This window comes from Pleurodeles waltl, chromosome 5 (assembly GCF_031143425.1).
Source record: "Pleurodeles waltl isolate 20211129_DDA chromosome 5, aPleWal1.hap1.20221129, whole genome shotgun sequence".
Classification (NCBI taxonomy): Eukaryota; Metazoa; Chordata; class Amphibia; order Caudata; family Salamandridae; genus Pleurodeles; species Pleurodeles waltl.
In genome coordinates this window covers 982080648-982104338 of record NC_090444.1, presented here as the reverse complement: position 1 = coordinate 982104338, position 23691 = coordinate 982080648, and the positions used below count along the sequence as shown (strand labels likewise).

Genomic DNA, 23691 nt, shown 5'->3' with positions numbered 1-23691 from the left:
CCTTTCTGCTCCCGCATAAACACCTCCTATAACTCCCCAGCCTTTAATTCCAGTTTTTGGGAGCTGGTGTAGTTTTTTCCATTTCTGGCTTTGGCCATCAAAGACGCATGGTGAAGTGGAAGCTATGTCTTTACTTGCCCAAGCAAGGTCCCCATGACAGATGACTATTTTGTAACTCCTTCAGAACTAATTTGCTATAAATCTGTGACTCTCCACGGGGCCCCTGGTCGTTTCAGTTCTTTGTGAAGAGATTTGCTGGAATCCCAGTCATTGGGACCATTAAGGCGGAGTTAAAAGCAGTATTGAATGGCAAGACAGACACTGCTCAGGAAAATAACTTTGTTACACATGTTTCAAGAATTCACGCCTAAAAAGCAATCAACACACAATATCTCTCACTTTATTAAGAAAGCGATGACTATGAAGTGTATCACTACCAACAACAGCACATTACACTAATACATGCACACTACCCAACTGCAGCACATTTGTGTTCAAAGCTTACATCGCTTTCTATGCTGAATACATGGCACGATAGCTGTGTTCATGAGTTTCCCTATCTGGGTGTGATGTTTGATGACAAAGGAAACTGGTTACCATGTATATCCAAGCTATGTACCCGATTTATTGTTGCAGTGGTCTCAGTCTTTGAATTTTCATCCAGAGTAGGCAACAAACCTAATCTACAGATGCTTGCAAGTTAAAATGCTTACCAGTGTTAATGTATTGTCACCCATTTGGGATTACCAGATTAGCCCATTGTTGCAATTGGAAGAGTGTAGATTTTGTAGGCGGCTTTTGGGAGTTGGGCCTATCAGCCTGCGCTTGGTTTTTCATAAGGAGTTAGGCTATGTCGAGGATGAAATTAAGGTCTCCCCTTTGCATTTCTATTTGGGTAAGTGAGCACACAACTCTCATCAGGGAAATTATAACTGATTCCCTTCATGTGATCTGGGGTTGAAAATCCCATGGTTAAAGTATATTAGAAGAATTGCAACCAACCTGGGTCGTTAGATTTATTCACTTCCCTGCAGTCAGTGAGCATACAAGCGAAGAGTTGGGCAAAGAGTGAGTTAAAAAAAACTGGTCATGGCAAAAAAGAGAAGCAAGTGAACTGATGAAGTGTTCTGTGCAAGATTTTGTTATGATTAAGATGTATCAAAATACTGAGCCATACCTATCCCAGGTTAATAGCTTGTGGTAAAGGATGCTTGTCACAAGATTTCAATTGGGTACCGTTAGCTGTGATCTTTGTTTCCCTATGGGTCCTTTTGATCCGAAAAGTATTCATGTGTGCCCTGGTGATGGTGCTTCCTTTCAGACATTGCTGCACTTTACATTATTTTGTAAACTATGTGAACCTTTCAGACGAATATTTTTATTGCCCATTTTAAAAGAAAAGGATTTTCATACAGTGCAGACCAGCTTTTTATTTTTCACGTATGGTAGCGGATGCCTCAGTTTGTCTTGCTGTGGGATCAATTCAATTCAGTGTTTTATTATCATGATTTGGATCTCCAAAGAGATCCACATGAGTAATGATACAGAGTCATATTAATTCATAATAAACTAATACACTTTTCAAAAAAAGGACCGAAAACATATAAATAGATGATAAAATAGTACACTTTAAAAGAACACAAAGAATCAAAATATCTACAAAAAAGTTTGAAAACATTTAAATATCCTGTATCAAAATCTTTCATTAGAGGGGGCGTAACATAAATTTAGAGCTTCTCTATAAGATCTAATATTTAGCCTCAAAAAGAGGGGTTTCAACCATTTTTTCCTTTGTGCGGCTAAAGCGGGACAAACAAATAAAACATGTTTGATATTCTGTACCTCACCTTGACACAAATCACAGGATTTAGTAGAGCCATCCCACTTGGAAATAAGCTCTCTCAGGGGTATTCTATTAAGTCTGATCAAAATACAAAATCGCCTCACCCCATGTGGTAGATTCCAGGACAGATAAGGTAGTTACAGAATTAGTTAAAATCTTGAGACCTCTTCTATGGCGACATGCATCCAGGTCCATCAAAAAACCTTTGGACCGTGTTGCTTCCTTCAGAGGTTTTTTTAGAAATACAGAAGGTATTGAAAGACAGAGCTCCGAGTCTAGCTCTAAGAGCCGAATAGCTTTGATGTAGTTTCTGAAAAATCCGGATTTTCTCTCAAATTGTTAAAAATGTAATTGTGGGCCAGGTTTCTCAGCATAAATTCCTTGCTATGAATAAGGCTATGCGCCCTTCTTATCACAGCCGCAAGGCCTTGCACATAGATATTCTTAATGCCAAATTCAAGTCGTAACGCTGCCCCTGAGGCTGAATGATTACGGGAGGCCATGCATCTTAGAATACGTCCTTCTGTCTTGTCAAGAAAATCCCATTTATTTATGTCTATACATTCAATCATGTATAAGAGAGTAGCTGGAATCTTAACCTGGTAAGCAGACAATAAGTGTAAGAAGTGACGTATACCATTTGCATTAAAGAAAGCCGCCAAACCTTGGGCATGTGAAATAGCCTTATTAGTATTATTGCAAATATGCTGTTGCTCATTTGTTGAGGTCGAAAAGATCTTACCCAAAAACTGGTAGGAATCTAGCTGTTACAACTTATGTTGACCCAGAACCCAGGGGGTAGAGATTTTCCTTCTGATTTTTTTTTTTTCCCGGAGAAGCATACCACCAAAGACTTTGATGTATTGATTCTTATGTAGTACTTCTCCGAATAACAATTTAGGGCGGCCAGGCGTTGATTTTAAGCCTTTTGAACCATGTCATCCGCATATAATAAGCATACAATTGGGTCGATGAGTGCAGGGCAATCACTAATCGCAGGAGACAAGGTGGGACCCCTAATTCTTGGAGTTTCTTCCACTGTATTTTCCTATCAACTCTGTCAAATGCTGTGGAATAATCAATAAATGCAGCATACAATATTCCCCCCCTCCCCCTGCTAGTCTGGACATATTTATTAATTATAGTTTGCTTTATTAGGATGTTATCTAAAGTATTATGGGCCTTTCTGAAGCCTGCCTGTTCCAATGGAAGAATACCATTTTCCTCAACCCAATCAGTTAATTACAGTAAGATGCTTTTTGCAAATATCTTTCCGGTTGCATCTGATAATTTATTTGTAATTTGACGGTACTGTTCTATCTCCCTTTTTATGTAAAGGAAGTATTATACTACCAGTCTATGATTCCGGGATATTACCTTGGGCATAGCAGGTGCCAAATACTGGATGAAGTAGTTTTGCCGGAAACAAAGGCTCCCTTTTAATTGAGTCATCGGAACTTCGTCGGGGCCCATAGTGCCCGAAGAGCGCATTGAAGTTATAATCCCCTCTAATTCAGCCACAGTAGGAGCACCCGTATTCTCCATTTCGCCCCCTCTGTTTAATACTATCAACTTTCTCCCAGGGCCAGCGCGCTGGTTTTCAGAGTGAAGGTCTTAAATATACAACTTCCAGTCTTCCTCTGCTATCAGGGGGGCGAATAAGGTTTTACAGTTTCCACACCCGCTGAGATGATAGCCCAACATTTTCTGTGGTTTCTCTTTGCGGCTGCTTCCCTCAATGCTATCCACCTATGATCCTCTTCTTTTCTTTGGATCGCCAGTTTCAGCCGCAATCTTCTTCACTTAAGTTTTGTTATTTTCCTTTTCATTTGCTTAGTCTTGTACCCCGATTGTCGCCTTACTAACTTATTTATTTCTCTGTCCAGGTTCAAGATAGGCAGCTGAGCTTTTTTGACTCCAGTTATACTACGCTCAAGCTGCTTACGCGAAGTAATGTAACTTATTAATTTGGAAAAATGTGTTAAAACATCTTTCCCCCAAACCTCCATATTTCCCACAATGTTTTCCAGCAATTATTATTATTATTATTTTAGCTGTTGTCTAAGACATTCTCCTATTTTTTTTTCATTAATTCTAAGGTTTGCGCCTTTTATAGACCATGAATCTGTGGCCCCTAGCTGCAATTTTAAAGTAAGTTTTAAAATCTTGTGGTCACTGTATAGGGTGTCTAATATTACCATATCCTCAACTCTTTGAGCGATGTTGTACGAAGTACAGATATAGGGGGTTATTCTAACTTTGGAGGAGTGTTAATCCGTCCCAAAAGTGACGGTAAAGTGACGGATATACCACCAGCCGTATTACGAGTTCCATAGGATATAATGGACTCGTAATACGGCTGGTGGTAAATCCGTCACTTTTCCGTCACTTTTGGGACGGATTAACACCTCCTCCAAAGTTAGAATAACCCCCATAGTCTATAATGGAGTTATTCTTAACAGACTTATGTCTGAAGCCTGTGGGTGAATCCGAACTGAAGCGCCCATTCAGAATAATATTGCTGCAGGACCTCAGACCTTTAAAAAAAAATTAAGCCTCTTTTATCTGTCCTAATTCCAGGAGGGAACATGATAGATGGAATTTTCAGCGCTTTTTCCCTATCTGGATCACCGAAGAAATGAAGTGTAGAATTAGAAATTTTACAGTTTAAGTCCCCCATTATAATTAAGTTGACAGAATTTCTTATAGCACAAACTTATGTAAGCAGTTGTTGTAAAATATTGTCAAATTCCTTTTCAGGGGGGGTATATGCATTCACAGTAGCCAGGGGCAGTTTCCCGCCCTTCTCCCCCCTAACTTGTAATCGTACTATTTGAAAAAAGTTTGTAGTTTCGGGGAGGCTGTCAAATTCCCAGTTATATCTGTCGCTTAAAAGCGTAGCTATTCCCCCTTTAGCAAGCCCCTTTTGAGGGGAGTGCTTTTTTGCTTAAAACCGTGTAACCCGGGCATGAGAAGTAATTTAAACACCAGGTCTCTTGGATGCAAATCAGGTCGATCTTCATTGAACACAATACATATAATTTACCTTGGTCTTTCCTTAGTCCTGCGGCATTCTAAGAGACCAAGGAGAGGTCAGTGCTAGTAACATGACTGTATCAGCTTATCCTTCGGCTTAGATCTTTTCAGGGCCCCCGCTAACCAATTCCAGTTTTCTTGTTTGGGACTGGAACCCTGATATTTGGGATCTTCCAAAACATTCACTACCCTTGTACCTTGAAATAGGGAAACTTTCACAATTTTGCCTGAGGTGAGAGAATGTTTCCACCCCCCAATTCACAATATAGTTTGTGGAGTCTAAACCATGAGTAGAAAGCTGCCCACCAAAGTATATTGACTTCTCCCAGACTGGTATAATATCTATATCCCTGCGTTGGAGTTGGGCACAGTTAACCAGAATTAATTTCACAATAGTTTTAGGGGAAAACCAAACCTTTGCCTTGCACCCACCTATACGGTGGTCAAGAAAGACCCTCACAATATCAGTACTCTCAATTAAATTGAGTTCATCTATTTCCAAAAAGCATGACAATAGGAAGCAACGATTTAAGCATACATTTGAGTCAAATATAGTCAAGAACTCCAAGCAGTCCGGTAACTCTGTATGCCCAGCAAGGGCATTATCCCTTCTGTGTTTTCCTCCCACTTTCTGAGTACTTAATCTGGGACAAATCTCCATAGCTATAAGAGAGACTGGATCAGGCGGGATTACGTTGATGGAATCAAATCTGGCACAAGGAATCACCGGTAGAGCCGTTGGTCCATGATCTTGCGGCAGTACAGCAAAAGACGCCCCCTCAGTTCTGTTCTGAGTGAGGGGACCTGTTCCAAGATGTCTGTGAATTCCACCTGCTCTCGTTCCTCAAACTTAACCTTCCCTTCCCTTCGCTTCTTTTTTTTTTTTTTTTTTTTTTGTGAGTCGCCGGTTCCTTTTTCTTTCCCGGTCTTTTTACCTCATAATTTAAATATTTTACTAGCCTGTCCCATGTTGTTATGTCGTTTTCATTTTGTTCCGTCTGCTTTATGGATAGTTGATCTTTGGGAAGAAAGATTTTAAATGAAACCGCTCTGGAATTTAGTGCGTGTTCCATTTTCTGGGCAACATGGGCCAGTGGGGTAATATTGTGCACTGAATTCGTACTAGAAAAGAGGTTGTCCAGGGAATATATCTCATTATTTTCGGAGGCCAGGATCCCTGGTGTGATGACTACTTCATCCAAATGTGACTTTCCTGCTTTAGTTCCTTTATTGGAGTGGGAAAGCTTATCTCCTGCGATCGTCAAATCTTCAAAGTTGGTAACTGCAGACTAGTGCCATTTGTATTTAGACCCAAACTTTTACATGCCTCTTTTTTTAATTGTCTTGGTCAACTCATCAAGACAGTGGCTCATGCTTTGATTTACTAGTAAGACTTTTAGAATAGAAATGAGAATATCTAGAATGTGGTCAGAATTTTTTATAGATTTTTCGAGAAGGTCCAAAATGGACGATAAAATTCTTTTGAGGCACTTAAAGGATTCAGAAAGGACTATGGGGGTTATTACAACTTTGGAGGAGGTGTTAATCCGTCCCAAAAGTGGAGGTAAAGTGACGGATATACCACCAGCCGTATTACGAGTCCATTATATCCTATGGAACTCGTAATACGGCTGGTGGTATATCCGTCACTTTACCGCCACTTTTGGGACAGAATAACACCTCCTCCAAAGTTGTAATAACCCCCTATATGTTGTTCTGGTGGGGACACTTGGTCCGGGGTTTCTGAAGGACTTGTATCTGAAAGAAAGTGGTCCGAAGATGTACTACTAAATAACTTTAGCATGGGGCAATCAATATTAGATTGTGCTACTACGGACTTTGTTGGTACAGGCAAAGTAACAATTCTGCTGCCGAGCACCTCATCTGGATCTATATCAGGAAGAGTAAATTCTATAACTTCGGCCTGGTTGGACCCCCTCAAGAGGGGGTAGGCGGTAGAAACAGCAGATCCCTCCCTAACAGTAGTGTCATCATCAGTCATAATATTCAAGTTATTACCCTGAACGGGACCTTGAAGAGTATTATTATTGACGCCTGATGTATTTCCTGCTTTGATAATTATTTTCTCGCTAGGATCCTTTTGAAAGAAATGGTAAAATAGAGTTAAAACTTTTTACATTTAGTTGCTGCACTCCCTTGTTTCTTAGGGGGTTTGATTTAGTTATTTTTGCAGGCCTGACTAAGGATTGACCTACTCCTTCTCGTATGTTTAGAAGTCATTCTATTTATTCCTGATCTTTTGATCACTTTCTATTAAAATCCTGGAACCTCTTCCTTCAGCAGAGCAATTATCCTGTCAAAGGAGTTGTTAACGATCCACCAAGACCTAGTATGAGTCTGGTGTGTTTCTAGCCTTGATTTCCTACTATTCCCTTCTGAATCCCTCTGGGAGTATGGGGACACTCTCGATCACAAAGGTACCTGGCCCACGAGCAGTCCACAGACCCGAAGTACGCCTTTTAACGCAGTTACAGACAGGCTGGAGTTCAACAAAGCGAGGCAAAGCGGCGTTGGTCAGGGCAAGGGCAAGTCAAGGCCAGGCCAGAAGGAGCGAAATAATAGAAGTGGGGCCAGCAGCAGATCACAGTACCTTAGTGTCGGGTAACAGGCTCCCTTTCCGATCAGAACCCAGCCAACTTTTAACCAGGCCCGCAGCTCTTCACCACCTGCCGGCCTTGTTCCTCTGTTCCTCTATTCCTCTGTGCGGCTGGCTTTTAAGTGCTTCCTCAGTGCTCCTCAGCGTTCAGTAGTTCAAGCCCTCCCTTAATTCTTTGGGGGGAGGTTTTCTTTCCTCTACCCATTTTCCTGGCGTCTTACCCGCGCTGCTCCTGAGGCTGGAGCGTCACTTTCCCCTTCCAGCAGTGAAGAGTAGGCTCCTCGTGGCCTGTGCTCTCCTCTTTACTCTCGACAACCTTATCCTGCTGGGGCAAAGGGCAAGGAGCAAGAACCCCCCCATAGCTGACACCAAGTAAAGTACAGGGCAGGCTCCTAAGTAGGGAGTAGAAGCACAACGGTGACAGTAGCGGGAGCGAGGAGCTTGCACTTCCCTCCTAGCTCCCAAAACTCACGAGCCAATTAGCTCACAATGATCTTTTTCCTCCGGAAGCACAACCGAGGGGGCCTCGGCAGCTTGCGACTGCACTGGCGACAGCCCTTACCCACGCCGTGGCCTCCTGGCCACAGCAACCTTGGCAACTGAGTCTTCTTGCCTCCTGACGGGACGGGTTGACTTGGGAGCCGAAACGGGGGCAGAAGCGAGGCGGCAAGATGCCTCTTCTCCCCCCCCTTTCCCTTAATCCAAAGGACGGCTACCTGCCTGACTATCCGCTCCTCCGTTCTCTGCTCCGTTGCAGTGTCAGCGTCACGTCGTCAGCAACTAACACTCCGCAATCGAAGCTCCTGTCTCCTGCCTGCTGTGGGATAATTTCTCAGAAGTGCAATACGTTGGCATAATTCTGTGAATTTCTACACTACTGCCCGTTTCTGAGGAGATGCCGAACCAGGTTAGGAGAAAAACAGAAAACTGAAAGTGAGTCCTCTTTCCTGAATGACTCTGTTAGAGAGTTCAGTATGTTGAATTCCAAGTTGTGAATTCTTTCCCACCTGAACTGTAGACAGCTGGGATTGAAAAGATTAGAATAAAGCTTTATTAGAGGATTTTAGTTCTGTGATTGGTTCAGAGAACAGATCTTTGCCCCTCGAGCAAGGGGGTTCACTAATGAATGCATTTATATACTGAGCACATAAAAATTATACTCTTCTGCGTTCAGTATGTGCTGATCTCATCTAGCATTCAAGACATGATGCACCTGCTAAGTCTTGAGATTAACCTAAGTACAGTATTTAGTGCAATCTGAACTTTCTAGTGCACTTCTCACCATTCCTCAAGTATGAGTTGGCACTATTTAAACTGAAGTTGGCCAAAGCACCAATCGCTGAAGAGAGAACACAGGGTGGAGAATGTCCCATTCTTTTAACCTTTGCTAGTGGAAAGAAGGTGGTCCTAGAGACACAAGATACCCGTACCCTCTAGATAGTCAGCAGTCCATATCTTTTCACACTGGCCTTACTATTCATATTATGTCCAAAAGTGCAATTGCAGACTCTCATACTTTCACTGTCCATGGTCATAGATTTGCCGCTTTGGTTCAGCTGAAGTCCGTTTTTTAGCATTTATGTTTTTATGTCAACAAGACTTGGTTAATGTGTCACTTTGATTAGGGTACCATCTAAGGGTATTGTCTGCATATGCCTCACCAGTTGGGTCAATGCCATTTGAGGTGTCAAAGAATACAGTACCATAAAACGATTTCTCTGTTTTGATTTAATTTCACATAGTCTTGATTATTGAGTCTTCTTTCCCACCATACCTTCAATTGAGGTGGTACTTATTTTGGCACAGAGCTTACTAGGCCACATTAACTACTATATTGTAAACTTGAACAAAAAAAACTGATAAACCTATGAAAACTTAATAATTTGTGAAACCGACTCTAAATGATAATAAAAGGCTAAACTAGAACAATAATATAACAAGCATTGGCAAAGCCAATAGGTCTTTCAACAGGCTAGTGCAACGGTTATTTTTTTTTTGTTTTTTTACTGTAGGGGTATGCCACAAAGTGGAAAAAGAATAAAAAAGATAGAAAACTTGCTTCTGGCTAGTTATGTACAATGGGCTTCGAATAAAAAAATGTAAATAAAACAAAAAAATCAACAATTGCTTATAATTTTAATAAAACAGTACATGCGTTTCCGAGCAGGCAGGTGTAATGCACATCACAGGAAAATATATTTTTATATTTTTTTGAAAATAAAAGATAGTCTTGGCTGTGATTTACTGTCTCGAAGACATAAGTTAAACACACAAGGATGATAAAATAAAAAAGGATGAGAAATGGAAAAATAAAACATTGATGACTAACATCGACTCAGGCCCTTAAGTGCACTTTTGTTTAGGTGGGGTGTAATTCTGACCAGAAAATTGGCCTTAGTCAAAGTGTAAGAGAGCCATTATTGAAAGTGGACTAACTAATTTGTCCATGTTGCTGACAGTTAAACAGGCCAGTGGATAGATGTGTCTTTCCCAGAGACTATCCATGTGTGGATATACATATGTATATCTCCATGCCTGGCTATGCATATGTATATTTATATTTTATTGACGAAATGAGGTTGACAATATAGCTAAAGCTGTCTCTAATCCTGACCTAAAATGTTAAACATGACTAGACTGACATAAGCTTCCCTACCAAGGGTACTCTGTGTTTTGTGTATTCAGTTAAACAGCCAGTGGACATAATGGCTAGATTATGAGATAAGACATACAGGACTGTATGTGAAGAACATTTTCATGGGATAGCAGTGTGTAATGTTCAGTTCATGACTTAATTGGTGATGGTTTGGCCAGCCTTAATTATAGCTTTTGTCTCATCTTTCCTCCAAATGAATTGTGCAGGGACTGGTCAGAATCCTGTGCGTCAAGCCAGTGTAAGTGCTGGGATTCCATACTCTGTGCCATCTTGGAGTTGCCAGATGATATGTGGATCCGGCCTAAAAGCTGTGTGCCTCGGTGCTCAAGCGATCATGACGGGAGAGTCCAGCATCGTAGTGGCAGGAGGACTCGAGAACATGACCCAGGTGAGCCTGTATCTTTGTGTGATTGCATTGCTGATTAGATGATATCCCTTGTAATATTTTTCAAACTTTCGTAAACATCATTTTGTCACACTCTCATTTCTCATCCTCTACCCAACATGAACTTGCCATTGGGCTCTCTTCTTATCTTTGTTCAACTCACTTCCCCTTTTTTGTGGCATTACAGCCATTGCTGAATCATCATCCACTACTGCAGAGCTAGGGGATCTGGGAAGTCCTTTACACCAACTTTTGCCAGTAGATGTAAAAAGTCCTCCAAATCGATGAGCGGTACACCCACCTGTGCACATACTCTATCTGACCTTGCATGCACTTTTCAGTCACTGTTTTCTGGATCTCCAAGTACCTTCAACAAAGAGCTAAACTAACTGCCTCTTGCATCTTGGCCCACAAACTCCTTCCTCTGTTATCGTAGATCTTCTGGGAAAAGTTTCACACAAGCATTTATGTCCTTCCACAAAGGCCTGGATTATAAAAACTCCAGTGTGGGATGCAATATTTATTGCAGCCAGTAAATAGTGACACTACAGAGGTTGGAATATTTTGTTTGTGATAAATAGCACCTATTCCACATTTTACCAAAATATGTGGCAGAACATGCTTATTTTGGTTGTTACCATCCCCAAATATGCATTATCCCAGTATATAAACGGGGCTTATTTCCGCTGGTAAATTTCAACAGGCTTTACTTTCTGAAATATATCCAAGAGGCACAAACTTTATCATACCTGGTAGTTACCATGTGATGTAAAATTAGCACAAGTAACTGTGCACCCTGTGCAATAGGCGTCTGGAAGTGGATGCTAAAAATCCATGACGTGTAATTGAGGCCCTAGCTTAAGGCAGACTTATTTCTCTAGGACTCCCTTTGTACCTGATCTACCAGTTGCAGATTATGCAGAACGTCACAGCTCACTTAGGTCTGGCATTCTCATGCAAAGAAAAGATCTTGGCACAGTTGCAGAGCCCTCATTGTCTTCCACTGTAAAAAAGTACTTGTTCCAATGACAGCACATTTGCCACAAACCCCACCATAAATGTGGATCCATGTTCTTCTAAAAATGTTTGCTGCTGTTTTTTTGTTTGTTTGTTTTTTAAATAATTAGATCCTTTCTTACGTTCTTAGAGCAAAATAGGTTAACATACTGGGTCTTTCCCCATAGATAACAAGTTAGGGGAGAAGTCAAAAATGTGAAATTCCTCAAATTATAATCTTTCCACCATTCAGCATCTTATTCCATTGCCCTAGACCATCGATCCCTTCATTGCTCTTAGCCTCCGAATGTGTTGTTACTCCAGCATTGTAACTTTCATAGATTCACATGCTTGAATCCTTCCCCGTCATCGAGATGGGAGTCCCCGGTGTATTATAATAGCAATGTTATGATAACTAAATTGTATACAGGCTTAAAGGCTATCACATTAGTAGTCTATCCCTGGATTTTTGAGGAAAAAAGACCCAAACCAGATTTCAGCCAGTCAGGCTGCCCTTCCCTCTAGAACACTCCTGTGAGAAGCTCCAGTGCCTCAGATTTTCCCACAGCACGAGTGCTGAAGTAGTTGAGGTACATAATCTGTATCGGTCAGCCTCTCAGTGGAGGAAGGAGGGTGGCATGTGAATCCATGAAATATTCCAAAACTGGAGAACTACAGCTACAGGTAAGTAACTCATTTTCTTACTCCATTATTGGAACTTTCATAGATTCACATGGTTGAATCAGAGTAGCAAGCAGTAGTGAAGCACATTGTGTGATGAATACTTTATATCAATTGAAAGATGCAATTCCATGAATAGAAAAGAACATTCTAAATGACTATGGAAACAAGAGTAATTACACAGTGCTAAACAAAAACCAGTGTAATGTGAAGGAAAGAAAACTTCATTATCATTGTTGTGATTACCCATGGGGCTGGCGGCGGAAGAAAAGAGAGACCTACTGATAGGTGAGATGCTTGGGTCCACCAAGACAGATGTGGTCTCATTGGTTTCGGAACTTAAATTACGTCATCGATAGATCCCTTGGACTGTGTCCACTGATTGTCCAGGTGCTCTTGAAGTGGACACGTTCTGAGACAACAGAATGGTACAAGTAGATGCAGGAAGACATCATTCCCAGTAGGGACTTAAAGAGGTTAACTGAAAAAGACCTACTTTTTTGAATGAGACTGGCTAAGGAAATTAGTTTCTTCTGCTTTTCTTTTGTAGGAGCCTCCTTGGAGCTGGATGTGTCTAGAATAGCACCTAGGAAAGTTCTTATTTTCAGGGGTTGGAAAGCTGATTTGCTGTGATTGATAGTCAGGAATAGCTTCCCAAACAGGTTATGCAGGCTTTTGTCGCTCTTTGAACCTGCGATCTGGACCTTGCCTCGATGACCCAGTCAACCAGATAGAGAAAAACTTGAAGTTTGTGCCTTCTGAGGAAAGCACCTACTGGAGCCAGGCACTTGGTGAAAAGTCTGAGGGCCACTTGAAGGATTATTAAAATTTCACAAGAATAGTTCCTGCCCATCACTATTCTGGAATGTAAAAATAAAATTATATTGAAAACCGGCTTGGAACTAAGAAGTAGACTAACCTGTTCCTGCAGCTTCCTCTAGCCAATGCTCTTGAACGACCAGTTCACATGCATGATACAGCCAGATTATTTATGTATGCCTCTTGTGTAGTCAGCTAACTGATGATATCCTACTCATGAAAAAATGAAATTCACATTGAGGGTCATTTTTTTCTGTCCTGCCTACTCCTGATTTTGTTTTTTTTACATGCTTTGACCTACAAGTCTACATGTTGTAGATTAATACACTTTAAGGATTGATTGGCCTGGTTCAAGAAAAATGTTGGCATGGGAAGGATGTGCTCATATTCATATTCAAAACAAGATCATGTGCATTTTATTTTCAGTATGTAGAATCACATTTTAGGGAGGTTTAGAGATGAACAATTACATATCTTGCTCCTGTGTTAAAAAAAATGTGTTCTTCTCTTGATCGCAGGCTCCTCATTTAGTGAACATGCGTGCTGGGGTGAAAATGGGAGATGCATCTCTGCAGGACAGCGTACTTACGGACGGTCTCAATGATGCTTTTTTTAAGTACCACATGGGTATCACAGGTAAATGATTAGCTTTTTACAGCTGCTGCCAAGAAACCCATGAAACATATACCTTAATCAGCAGTAGGGGCTGAACTTAGAAATGTGAGGGGAATATACTAATCAATATCTGATGGGTAATAACAGATATGGACTAACAAAAAGGTGGTCTGAATGCTTGAATTAATCTCTGTCACTTGTAATTACTCGGGTTGCATTCCAGTCCATATTCTTTTTGTCCAGTGCGCCACTCCAGAGCCTGACCTGCCATAATCCAAATCAGTTTTAGTTCTGCTCTAGTAAGACCAGTCCACCCTGAACTGCCAGGCCTGGTCCCCTCTAGACAGAAATACAAGTACGTTAGGTATGGCCTTCGTGTCACTGCTCGTCGGTTTGCTAAACAGTCCCAGAAATCTCAGGTCGGTAAATTTCTTCTTATTGTAGTTTAACCATGAGAAATCCAACGCATGGTCAAGAAAGAGACACTACCCCAAAACATCCCTGGACAACTGGGCATCCAGATTACTCCAGACCCTAAGCCATAATAATAAGAGTGGTTCCAGTTTAATTTTGGCCCCCTAGGGAACCAGCCCAAGTTCTGATAGACACATAAAAGCGGGGGTGGATTGTGGGACCACCAATGTTTTCGCAGGAATTTGATTTCCACCTGTTGCAATATCCCCATGCCGTTATAACCCCATACTCCAGCTCCATAACTCGCCACTGAGATACATGTGTTCTTGTATATGTCAATCTTTTCTCTAACTGTTTTTTGTCCCAAACTCCTTGAGAAAGAGAAATCCGACTCAACAGCTCTTTGTGTTTGTGCAGCCCGAGAGTCATGCAATGTGTGCCAGGATAATTTTTTTATCAAAGGTCAAGCCCAAATACATAAACGACTTTACCTTCTGGATTTCCATTGCCCCAAATAAAATGACCTAGTTTTTACATTTGTTTGGCCTTCACTCTTTGGAAAATACTGTTGTATATTTGTTTTAAGATCCAGAGTCCCCATAAAAGAATAAAACTCATCTGAGCGAAGTTGTAGGCCATTAGCAGTTTTTGCCATTAGAACTGCATCATCTACATATAAAGGAACCGGAAGAGGCTTGGAATTTATCATAGGCAGATCCTTCCCTATTTTAGTCAAATGTGCTTCCAAACCTTTGATTGTAAATAAGGGACATGGGTGGTGCTATCACACACCCCTGCCTTACTCCCAGAGGAGACCGAATGCTGTGTGTGACTGCCCCATCTACGCCATACCTTACCCTTATAGTAATGTCCTCATGAAGTCTTTGTAATAATCCAATTAGACCCTTGTCAATTCCCATCATGGCCATCCCCCCACAGCTTCCTTCTGTTGACCAGGTCAAAGGCAGAGCAGAGGTCCATGAATGCAAGGTGAATAGACCTCCTTCTAGTTTTTACATATTTACCAATGATCAGATGTAAGTTGAGACACTGCTAAACGGTACCTAATATCCTACAGCCACGCTTCTAGCTGCACAGCAGGTACCCTCCCCAGAATTCTTAAAGAATTATTCAAGAGAAAAATGGGCTGATAACAGACAGGTGAACTCCAGTTCCCTTTTTGAAAATGAGTACCATAATAGCTTCAGACCACAAAGGAATAAGATCCCCTAAAATAAGAGCTTTAAAATTGTTAGTCAGTATGGGTGCCAATAACACTGGATTTTCTTTAAAAGGATCTAAAGGCCCTCCATCTGGGCCAGGTGCTTTCCCGGGACAACGGGAGATAGCAAGGTTGACATCTTTTATTATTGTGGAATCACCTAGGTCCCTATATATTTCTAAATTTTGAGCTACAGATTCATTATAACCCCTAACCGATGCTGTATTCTCTGGGTTAAAACTTCTACAAAAACGGTCACCCACGTATCAGCTGGGATCACTGTGTCTAATGATGGCTTATTATAACATATAATAAAAGGTTTATTGACTACCTTCCAGAAGGAGGCACTGTCCTTCAACCTGACAGCTTTACCCAACTCTTCCCAGATGGCGTTTCTCATCTCTGACACAAACAGTTAGGAGCGCACCTGCCTGACATCCCAGCAATTAATCTGCCCCATTGCATCATGGTAGATGTAGTATCTTCAAAAAACGAACTCCATTAATTTTTAAATATTTCACCTTTAAGTAGGTACAGCCTTTACTGTGCATCTCTGGACACATGTGTTTCTGGGTTAGTCCCTTCTTCAGCAGAGAACATATTTGTGGGGTGCTGGGAATGCTGCCATAAATCACCCGGTTTCAGTACCTCTTCCCTGGCCTGCTGGTGCCTGCTCCAGAGCTCGTCAGCCCAATAGCTCAAGGGAGCCTTTAAAGTCACAAACTGTTAGGAGCGCACCTGCCTGACATCCCAGCAATTAATCTGCCCCATTGCATCATGGTAGATGTAGTATCTTCAAAAAACGAACTCCATTAATTTTTAAATATTTCACCTTTAAGTAGGTACAGCCTTTACTGTGCATCTCTGGACACATGTGTTTCTGGGTTAGTCCCTTCTTCAGCAGAGAACATATTTGTGGGGTGCTGGGAATGCTGCCATAAATCACCCGGTTTCAGTACCTCTTCCCTGGCCTGCTGGTGCCTGCTCCAGAGCTCGTCAGCCCAATAGCTCAAGGGAGCCTTTAAAGTCACAAACAGTTAGGAGCGCACCTGCCTGACATCCCAGCAATTAATCTGCCCCATTGCATCATGGTAGATGTAGTATCTTCAAAAAACGAACTCCATTAATTTTTAAATATTTCACCTTTAAGTAGGTACAGCCTTTACTGTGCATCTCTGGACACATGTGTTTCTGGGTTAGTCCCTTCTTCAGCAGAGAACATATTTGTGGGGTGCTGGGAATGCTGCCATAAATCACCCGGTTTCAGTACCTCTTCCCTGGCCTGCTGGTGCCTGCTCCAGAGCTCGTCAGCCCAATAGCTCAAGGGAGCCTTTAAAGTCACAAACAGTTAGGAGCGCACCTGCCTGACATCCCAGCAATTAATCTGCCCCATTGCATCATGGTAGATGTAGTATCTTCAAAAAACGAACTCCATTAATTTTTAAATATTTCACCTTTAAGTAGGTACAGCCTTTACTGTGCATCTCTGGACACATGTGTTTCTGGGTTAGTCCCTTCTTCAGCAGAGAACATATTTGTGGGGTGCTGGGAATGCTGCCATAAATCACCCGGTTTCAGTACCTCTTCCCTGGCCTGCTGGTGCCTGCTCCAGAGCTCGTCAGCCCAATAGCTCAAGGGAGCCTTTAAAGTCACAAACAGTTAGGAGCGCACCTGCCTGACATCCCAGCAATTAATCTGCCCCATTGCATCATGGTAGATGTAGTATCTTCAAAAAACGAACTCCATTAATTTTTAAATATTTCACCTTTAAGTAGGTACAGCCTTTACTGTGCATCTCTGGACACATGTGTTTCTGGGTTAGTCCCTTCTTCAGCAGAGAACATATTTGTGGGGTGCTGGGAATGCTGCCATAAATCACCCGGTTTCAGTACCTCTTCCCTGGCCTGCTGGTGCCTGCTCCAGAGCTCGTCAGCCCAATAGCTCAAGGGAGCCTTTAAAGTCACAAACAGTTAGGAGCGCACCTGCCTGACATCCCAGCAATTAATCTGCCCCATTGCATCATGGTAGATGTAGTATCTTCAAAAAACGAACTCCATTAATTTTTAAATATTTCACCTTTAAGTAGGTACAGCCTTTACTGTGCATCTCTGGACACATGTGTTTCTGGGTTAGTCCCTTCTTCAGCAGAGAACATATTTGTGGGGTGCTGGGAATGCTGCCATAAATCACCCGGTTTCAGTACCTCTTCCCTGGCCTGCTGGTGCCTGCTCCAGAGCTCGTCAGCCCAATAGCTCAAGGGAGCCTTTAAAGTCACAAACAGTTAGGAGCGCACCTGCCTGACATCCCAGCAATTAATCTGCCCCATTGCATCATGGTAGATGTAGTATCTTCAAAAAACGAACTCCATTAATTTTTAAATATTTCACCTTTAAGTAGGTACAGCCTTTACTGTGCATCTCTGGACACATGTGTTTCTGGGTTAGTCCCTTCTTCAGCAGAGAACATATTTGTGGGGTGCTGGGAATGCTGCCATAAATCACCCGGTTTCAGTACCTCTTCCCTGGCCTGCTGGTGCCTGCTCCAGAGCTCGTCAGCCCAATAGCTCAAGGGAGCCTTTAAAGTCACAAACAGTTAGGAGCGCACCTGCCTGACATCCCAGCAATTAATCTGCCCCATTGCATCATGGTAGATGTAGTATCTTCAAAAAACGAACTCCATTAATTTTTAAATATTTCACCTTTAAGTAGGTACAGCCTTTACTGTGCATCTCTGGACACATGTGTTTCTGGGTTAGTCCCTTCTTCAGCAGAGAACATATTTGTGGGGTGCTGGGAATGCTGCCATAAATCACCCGGTTTCAGTACCTCTTCCCTGGCCTGCTGGTGCCTGCTCCAGAGCTCGTCAGCCCAATAGCTCAAGGGAGCCTTTAAAGTCACAAACAGTTAGGAGCGCACCTGCCTGACATCCCAGCAATTAATCTGCCCCATTGCATCATGGTAGATGTAGTATCTTCAAAAAACGAACTCCATTAATTTTTAAATATTTCACCTTTAAGTAGGTACAGCCTTTACTGTGCATCTCTGGACACATGTGTTTCTGGGTTAGTCCCTTCTTCAGCAGAGAACATATTTGTGGGGTGCTGGGAATGCTGCCATAAATCACCCGGTTTCAGTACCTCTTCCCTGGCCTGCTGGTGCCTGCTCCAGAGCTCGTCAGCCCAATAGCTCAAGGGAGCCTTTAAAGTCACAAACAGTTAGGAGCGCACCTGCCTGACATCCCAGCAATTAATCTGCCCCATTGCATCATGGTAGATGTAGTATCTTCAAAAAACGAACTCCATTAATTTTTAAATATTTCACCTTTAAGTAGGTACAGCCTTTACTGTGCATCTCTGGACACATGTGTTTCTGGGTTAGTCCCTTCTTCAGCAGAGAACATATTTGTGGGGTGCTGGGAATGCTGCCATAAATCACCCGGTTTCAGTACCTCTTCCCTGGCCTGCTGGTGCCTGCTCCAGAGCTCGTCAGCCCAATAGCTCAAGGGAGCCTTTAAAGTCACAAACAGTTAGGAGCGCACCTGCCTGACATCCCAGCAATTAATCTGCCCCATTGCATCATGGTAGATGTAGTATCTTCAAAAAACGAACTCCATTAATTTTTAAATATTTCACCTTTAAGTAGGTACAGCCTTTACTGTGCATCTCTGGACACATGTGTTTCTGGGTTAGTCCCTTCTTCAGCAGAGAACATATTTGTGGGGTGCTGGGAATGCTGCCATAAATCACCCGGTTTCAGTACCTCTTCCCTGGCCTGCTGGTGCCTGCTCCAGAGCTCGTCAGCCCAATAGCTCAAGGGAGCCTTTAAAGTCACAAACAGTTAGGAGCGCACCTGCCTGACATCCCAGCAATTAATCTGCCCCATTGCATCATGGTAGATGTAGTATCTTCAAAAAACGAACTCCATTAATTTTTAAATATTTCACCTTTAAGTAGGTACAGCCTTTACTGTGCATCTCTGGACACATGTGTTTCTGGGTTAGTCCCTTCTTCAGCAGAGAACATATTTGTGGGGTGCTGGGAATGCTGCCATAAATCACCCGGTTTCAGTACCTCTTCCCTGGCCTGCTGGTGCCTGCTCCAGAGCTCGTCAGCCCAATAGCTCAAGGGAGCATTTAGAAATGTGAGGGGAATATACTAATCAATATCTGATGGGTAATAACAGATATGGACTAACAAAAAGGTGGTCTGAATGCTTGAATTAATCTCTGTCACTTGTAATTACTCGGGTTGCATTCCAGTCCATATTCTTTTTGTCCAGTGCGCCACTCCAGAGCCTGACCTGCCATAATCCAAATCAGTTTTAGTTCTGCTCTAGTAAGACCAGTCCACCCTGAACTGCCAGGCCTGGTCCCCTCTAGACAGAAATACAAGTACGTTAGGTATGGCCTTCGTGTCACTGCTCGTCGGTTTGCTAAACAGTCCCAGAAATCTCAGGTCGGTAAATTTCTTCTTATTGTAGTTTAACCATGAGAAATCCAACGCATGGTCAAGAAAGAGACACTACCCCAAAACATCCCTGGACAACTGGGCATCCAGATTACTCCAGACCCTAAGCCATAATAATAAGAGTGGTTCCAGTTTAATTTTGGCCCCCTAGGGAACCAGCCCAAGTTCTGATAGACACATAAAAGCGGGGGTGGATTGTGGGACCACCAATGTTTTCGCAGGAATTTGATTTCCACCTGTTGCAATATCCCCATGCCGTTATAACCCCATACTCCAGCTCCATAACTCGCCACTGAGATACATGTGTTCTTGTATATGTCAATCTTTTCTCTAACTGTTTTTTGTCCCAAACTCCTTGAGAAAGAGAAATCCGACTCAACAGCTCTTTGTGTTTGTGCAGCCCGAGAGTCATGCAATGTGTGCCAGGATAAATTTTTTATCAAAGGTCAAGCCCAAATACATAAACGACTTTACCTTCTGGATTTCCATTGCCCCAAATAAAATGACCTAGTTTTTACATTTGTTTGGCCTTCACTCTTTGGAAAATACTGTTGTATATTTGTTTTAAGATCCAGAGTCCCCATAAAAGAATAAAACTCATCTGAGCGAAGTTGTAGGCCATTAGCAGTTTTTGCCATTAGAACTGCATCATCTACATATAAAGGAACCGGAAGAGGCTTGGAATTTATCATAGGCAGATCCTTCCCTATTTTAGTCAAATGTGCTTCCAAACCTTTGATTGTAAATAAGGGACATGGGTGGTGCTATCACACACCCCTGCCTTACTCCCAGAGGAGACCGAATGCTGTGTGTGACTGCCCCATCTACGCCATACCTTACCCTTATAGTAATGTCCTCATGAAGTCTTTGTAATAATCCAATTAGACCCTTGTCAATTCCCATCATGGCCATCCCCCCACAGCTTCCTTCTGTTGACCAGGTCAAAGGCAGAGCAGAGGTCCATGAATGCAAGGTGAATAGACCTCCTTCTAGTTTTTACATATTTACCAATGATCAGATGTAAGTTGAGACACTGCTAAACGGTACCTAATATCCTACAGCCACGCTTCTAGCTGCACAGCAGGTACCCTCCCCAGAATTCTTAAAGAATTATTCAAGAGAAAAATGGGCTGATAACAGACAGGTGAACTCCAGTTCCCTTTTTGAAAATGAGTACCATAATAGCTTCAGACCACAAAGGAATAAGATCCCCTAAAATAAGAGCTTTAAAATTGTTAGTCAGTATGGGTGCCAATAACACTGGATTTTCTTTAAAAGGATCTAAAGGCCCTCCATCTGGGCCAGGTGCTTTCCCGGGACAACGGGAGATAGCAAGGTTGACATCTTTTATTATTGTGGAATCACCTAGGTCCCTATATATTTCTAAATTTTGAGCTACAGATTCATTATAACCCCTAACCGATGCTGTATTCTCTGGGTTAAAACTTCTACAAAAACGGTCACCCACGTATCAGCTGGGATCACTGTGTCTAATGATGGCTTATTATAACATATAATAAAAGGTTTATTGACTACCTTCCAGAAGGAGGCACTGTCCTTCAACCTGACAGCTTTACCCAACTCTTCCCAGATGGCGTTTCTCATCTCCTAATCTCCACTGTGATTTTATAGGTCCGCCTTGCATCCAAAACATCTTCTGTGAGCCAGGGTGATTTAGATAAGGCTGCTTTCAACATTTTATGGGCTGCTGTCCAAGCATGGTTAAACCTGCTAATCATAGGCAGAGGATTAGCTGACCTATTATGCCTCAAACCTTTATTAACTTTTCCATAAAGGGCACCAAGTACATTTAAGATAGCTTCAGGGGATTCTTCTAACGATGTCCAGACATAGAACAATTTCCAAGTACTTATGACCAAATGTTCCAAGAAAGCCTCTTTCTCTTCCAGGGGATCCTCATCAATAGTCATAAACATTGAATATTCCCGCCCTCGTGCGGGGACCCCGGAGCATATATAAAATACACACATATAAAGTATGAAATATGCACGAAAAATATATACATAGCATTTTTAGTAGACAAAATATTCATACTAAACTCATATATACGTGTGTAAAACAGCAATGCAGACTATAATCATAAACAGGCTAAAATGCTTTATTTCTATGGATGTTTTTTTTTTTTTTTTTTTAAACAGTCCTTTTCAAAATTACAATAAGAGAAAAAATATTTTCCAAAGCCCCATAACTGGGCCTAGGGAAATAAGCAGTAGCAACATGAGAGAAAAAAGAGAAAAACTACATTGAAAACAATGGAGCATTCTTAGCCAATAGGCTGTGTAGGAAGTTGGCTCTGTATGCACTATTTCAAAGTAAGGAATAGTATGCACAGAGTCCAAGGGTTCCCCTTAGAGGTAAGATAGTGGCAAAAAGAGATAATACTAATGCTCTATTTTGTGGTAGTGTGGTCGAGCAGTAGGCTTATCAAAGGAGTAGTGTTAAGCATTTGTTGTACATACACACAGGCAATAAATGAGGACCACACACTCGGAGACAAATCCAGCCAATAGGTTTTGTTATAGAAAAATATATTTTCTTAGTTTATTTTAAGAACCACAGGTTCAAATTCTACATGTAATATCTCATTTGAAAGGTATTGCAGGTAAGTACTTTAGGAACTTTGAATCATTACATTAGCACGTATACTTTTTACATAAAACACAATAAGCTGTTTTAAAAGTGGACACAGTGCAATTTTCACAGTTCCTGGGGGAGGTAAGTTTTTGTTAGTTTTGTCAGGTAAGTAAATCACTTACAAGTCTCAGGTTTGGGTCCAAGGTAGCCCACCGTTGGGGGTTCAGAGCAACCCCAAAGTTACCACACCAGCAGCTCAGGGCCAGTCAGGTGCAGAGGTCAAAGAGGTGCCCAAAACGCATAGGCTTCAATGGAGAGAAGGGGGTGCCCCGGTTCCGGTCTGCCAGCAGGTAAGTACCCGCGTCTTCGGAGGGCAGACCAGGGGGGTTTTGTAGGGCACCGGGGGGGACACAAGTCAGCACAAAAAGTACACCCTCAGCAGCGCGGGGGCGGCCGGGTGCAGTGTGTAAACAAGCGTTGGGTTCTCTGTAGGTTTCAATGGGAGACCAAGGGGTCTCTTCAGCGGTGCAGGCAGGCAAGGGGGGGGCTCCTCGGGGTAGCCACCACCTGGGCAAGGGAGAGGGCCTCCTGGGGGTCACTCCTGCACAGAAGTTCCGTACCTTCAGGTGCTGGGGGTTGCGGGTGCAGGGTCTTTTCCAGCCGTCGGGACTTTAGGTTCAGGCAGTCGTGGTCAGGGGGAGCCTCGGGATTCCCTCTGCAGGCGTCGCTGTGGGGGCTCAGGGGGGACAACTTTGGTTACTCACGGTCTCGGAGTCGCCGGAGGGTCCTCCCTGAGGTGTTGGTTCTCCACCAGTTGAGTCGGGGTCGCCGGGTGCAGTGTTGCAAGTCTCACGCTTCTTGCCGGGAGTTGCAGGGGTCTTTAAGTCTGCTCCTTGAAACAAAGTTGCAGTTCTTTTGGAGCAGTGCCGCTGTCCTCGGGAGTTTCTTGTCTTTCTTGAAGCAGGGCAGTCCTCAGAGGATTCAGAGGTCGCTGGTCCCTTGGAAAGCGTCGCTGGAGCAGGGTTCTTTGGAAGGCAGGAGACAGGCCGGTAGGACTGGGGCCAAAGCAGTTGGTGTCTTCTGTTCTTCCTCTGCAGGGGTTTTTCAGCTCGGCAGTCTTCTTCTTGTAGTTTCAGGAATCTAAATCTTTAGGTTCAGGGAAGCCCTTAAATACTAAATTTAAGGGCGTATTTAGGTCTGGGGGGTTAGTAGCCAATGGCTACTAGCCCTGAGGGTGGGTACACCCTCTTTGTGCCTCCTCCCAAGGGGAGGGTGTCACATCCCTAATCCTATCGGGGAATCCTCCATCTGCAAGATGGAGGATTTCTAAAAGTTAGTCACTTCAGC

The 23691-nt window shown here is 42.7% G+C and overlaps 1 protein-coding gene across 1 annotated transcript in view; it reads left to right on the top strand.

Moving 5' to 3' along the window:
- The window catches only part of ACAT2 (acetyl-CoA acetyltransferase 2), a 177296-nt gene that overhangs the window by 18836 nt on the left and 134769 nt on the right, over positions 1 to 23691 (top strand). The window contains exons 3-4 of the mRNA XM_069235140.1: positions 10359 to 10540; positions 13552 to 13669. Of these exons, the coding sequence (XP_069091241.1) occupies positions 10359 to 10540; positions 13552 to 13669 (300 nt within the window). The remainder of the gene's footprint in view (positions 1 to 10358; positions 10541 to 13551; positions 13670 to 23691) is intronic.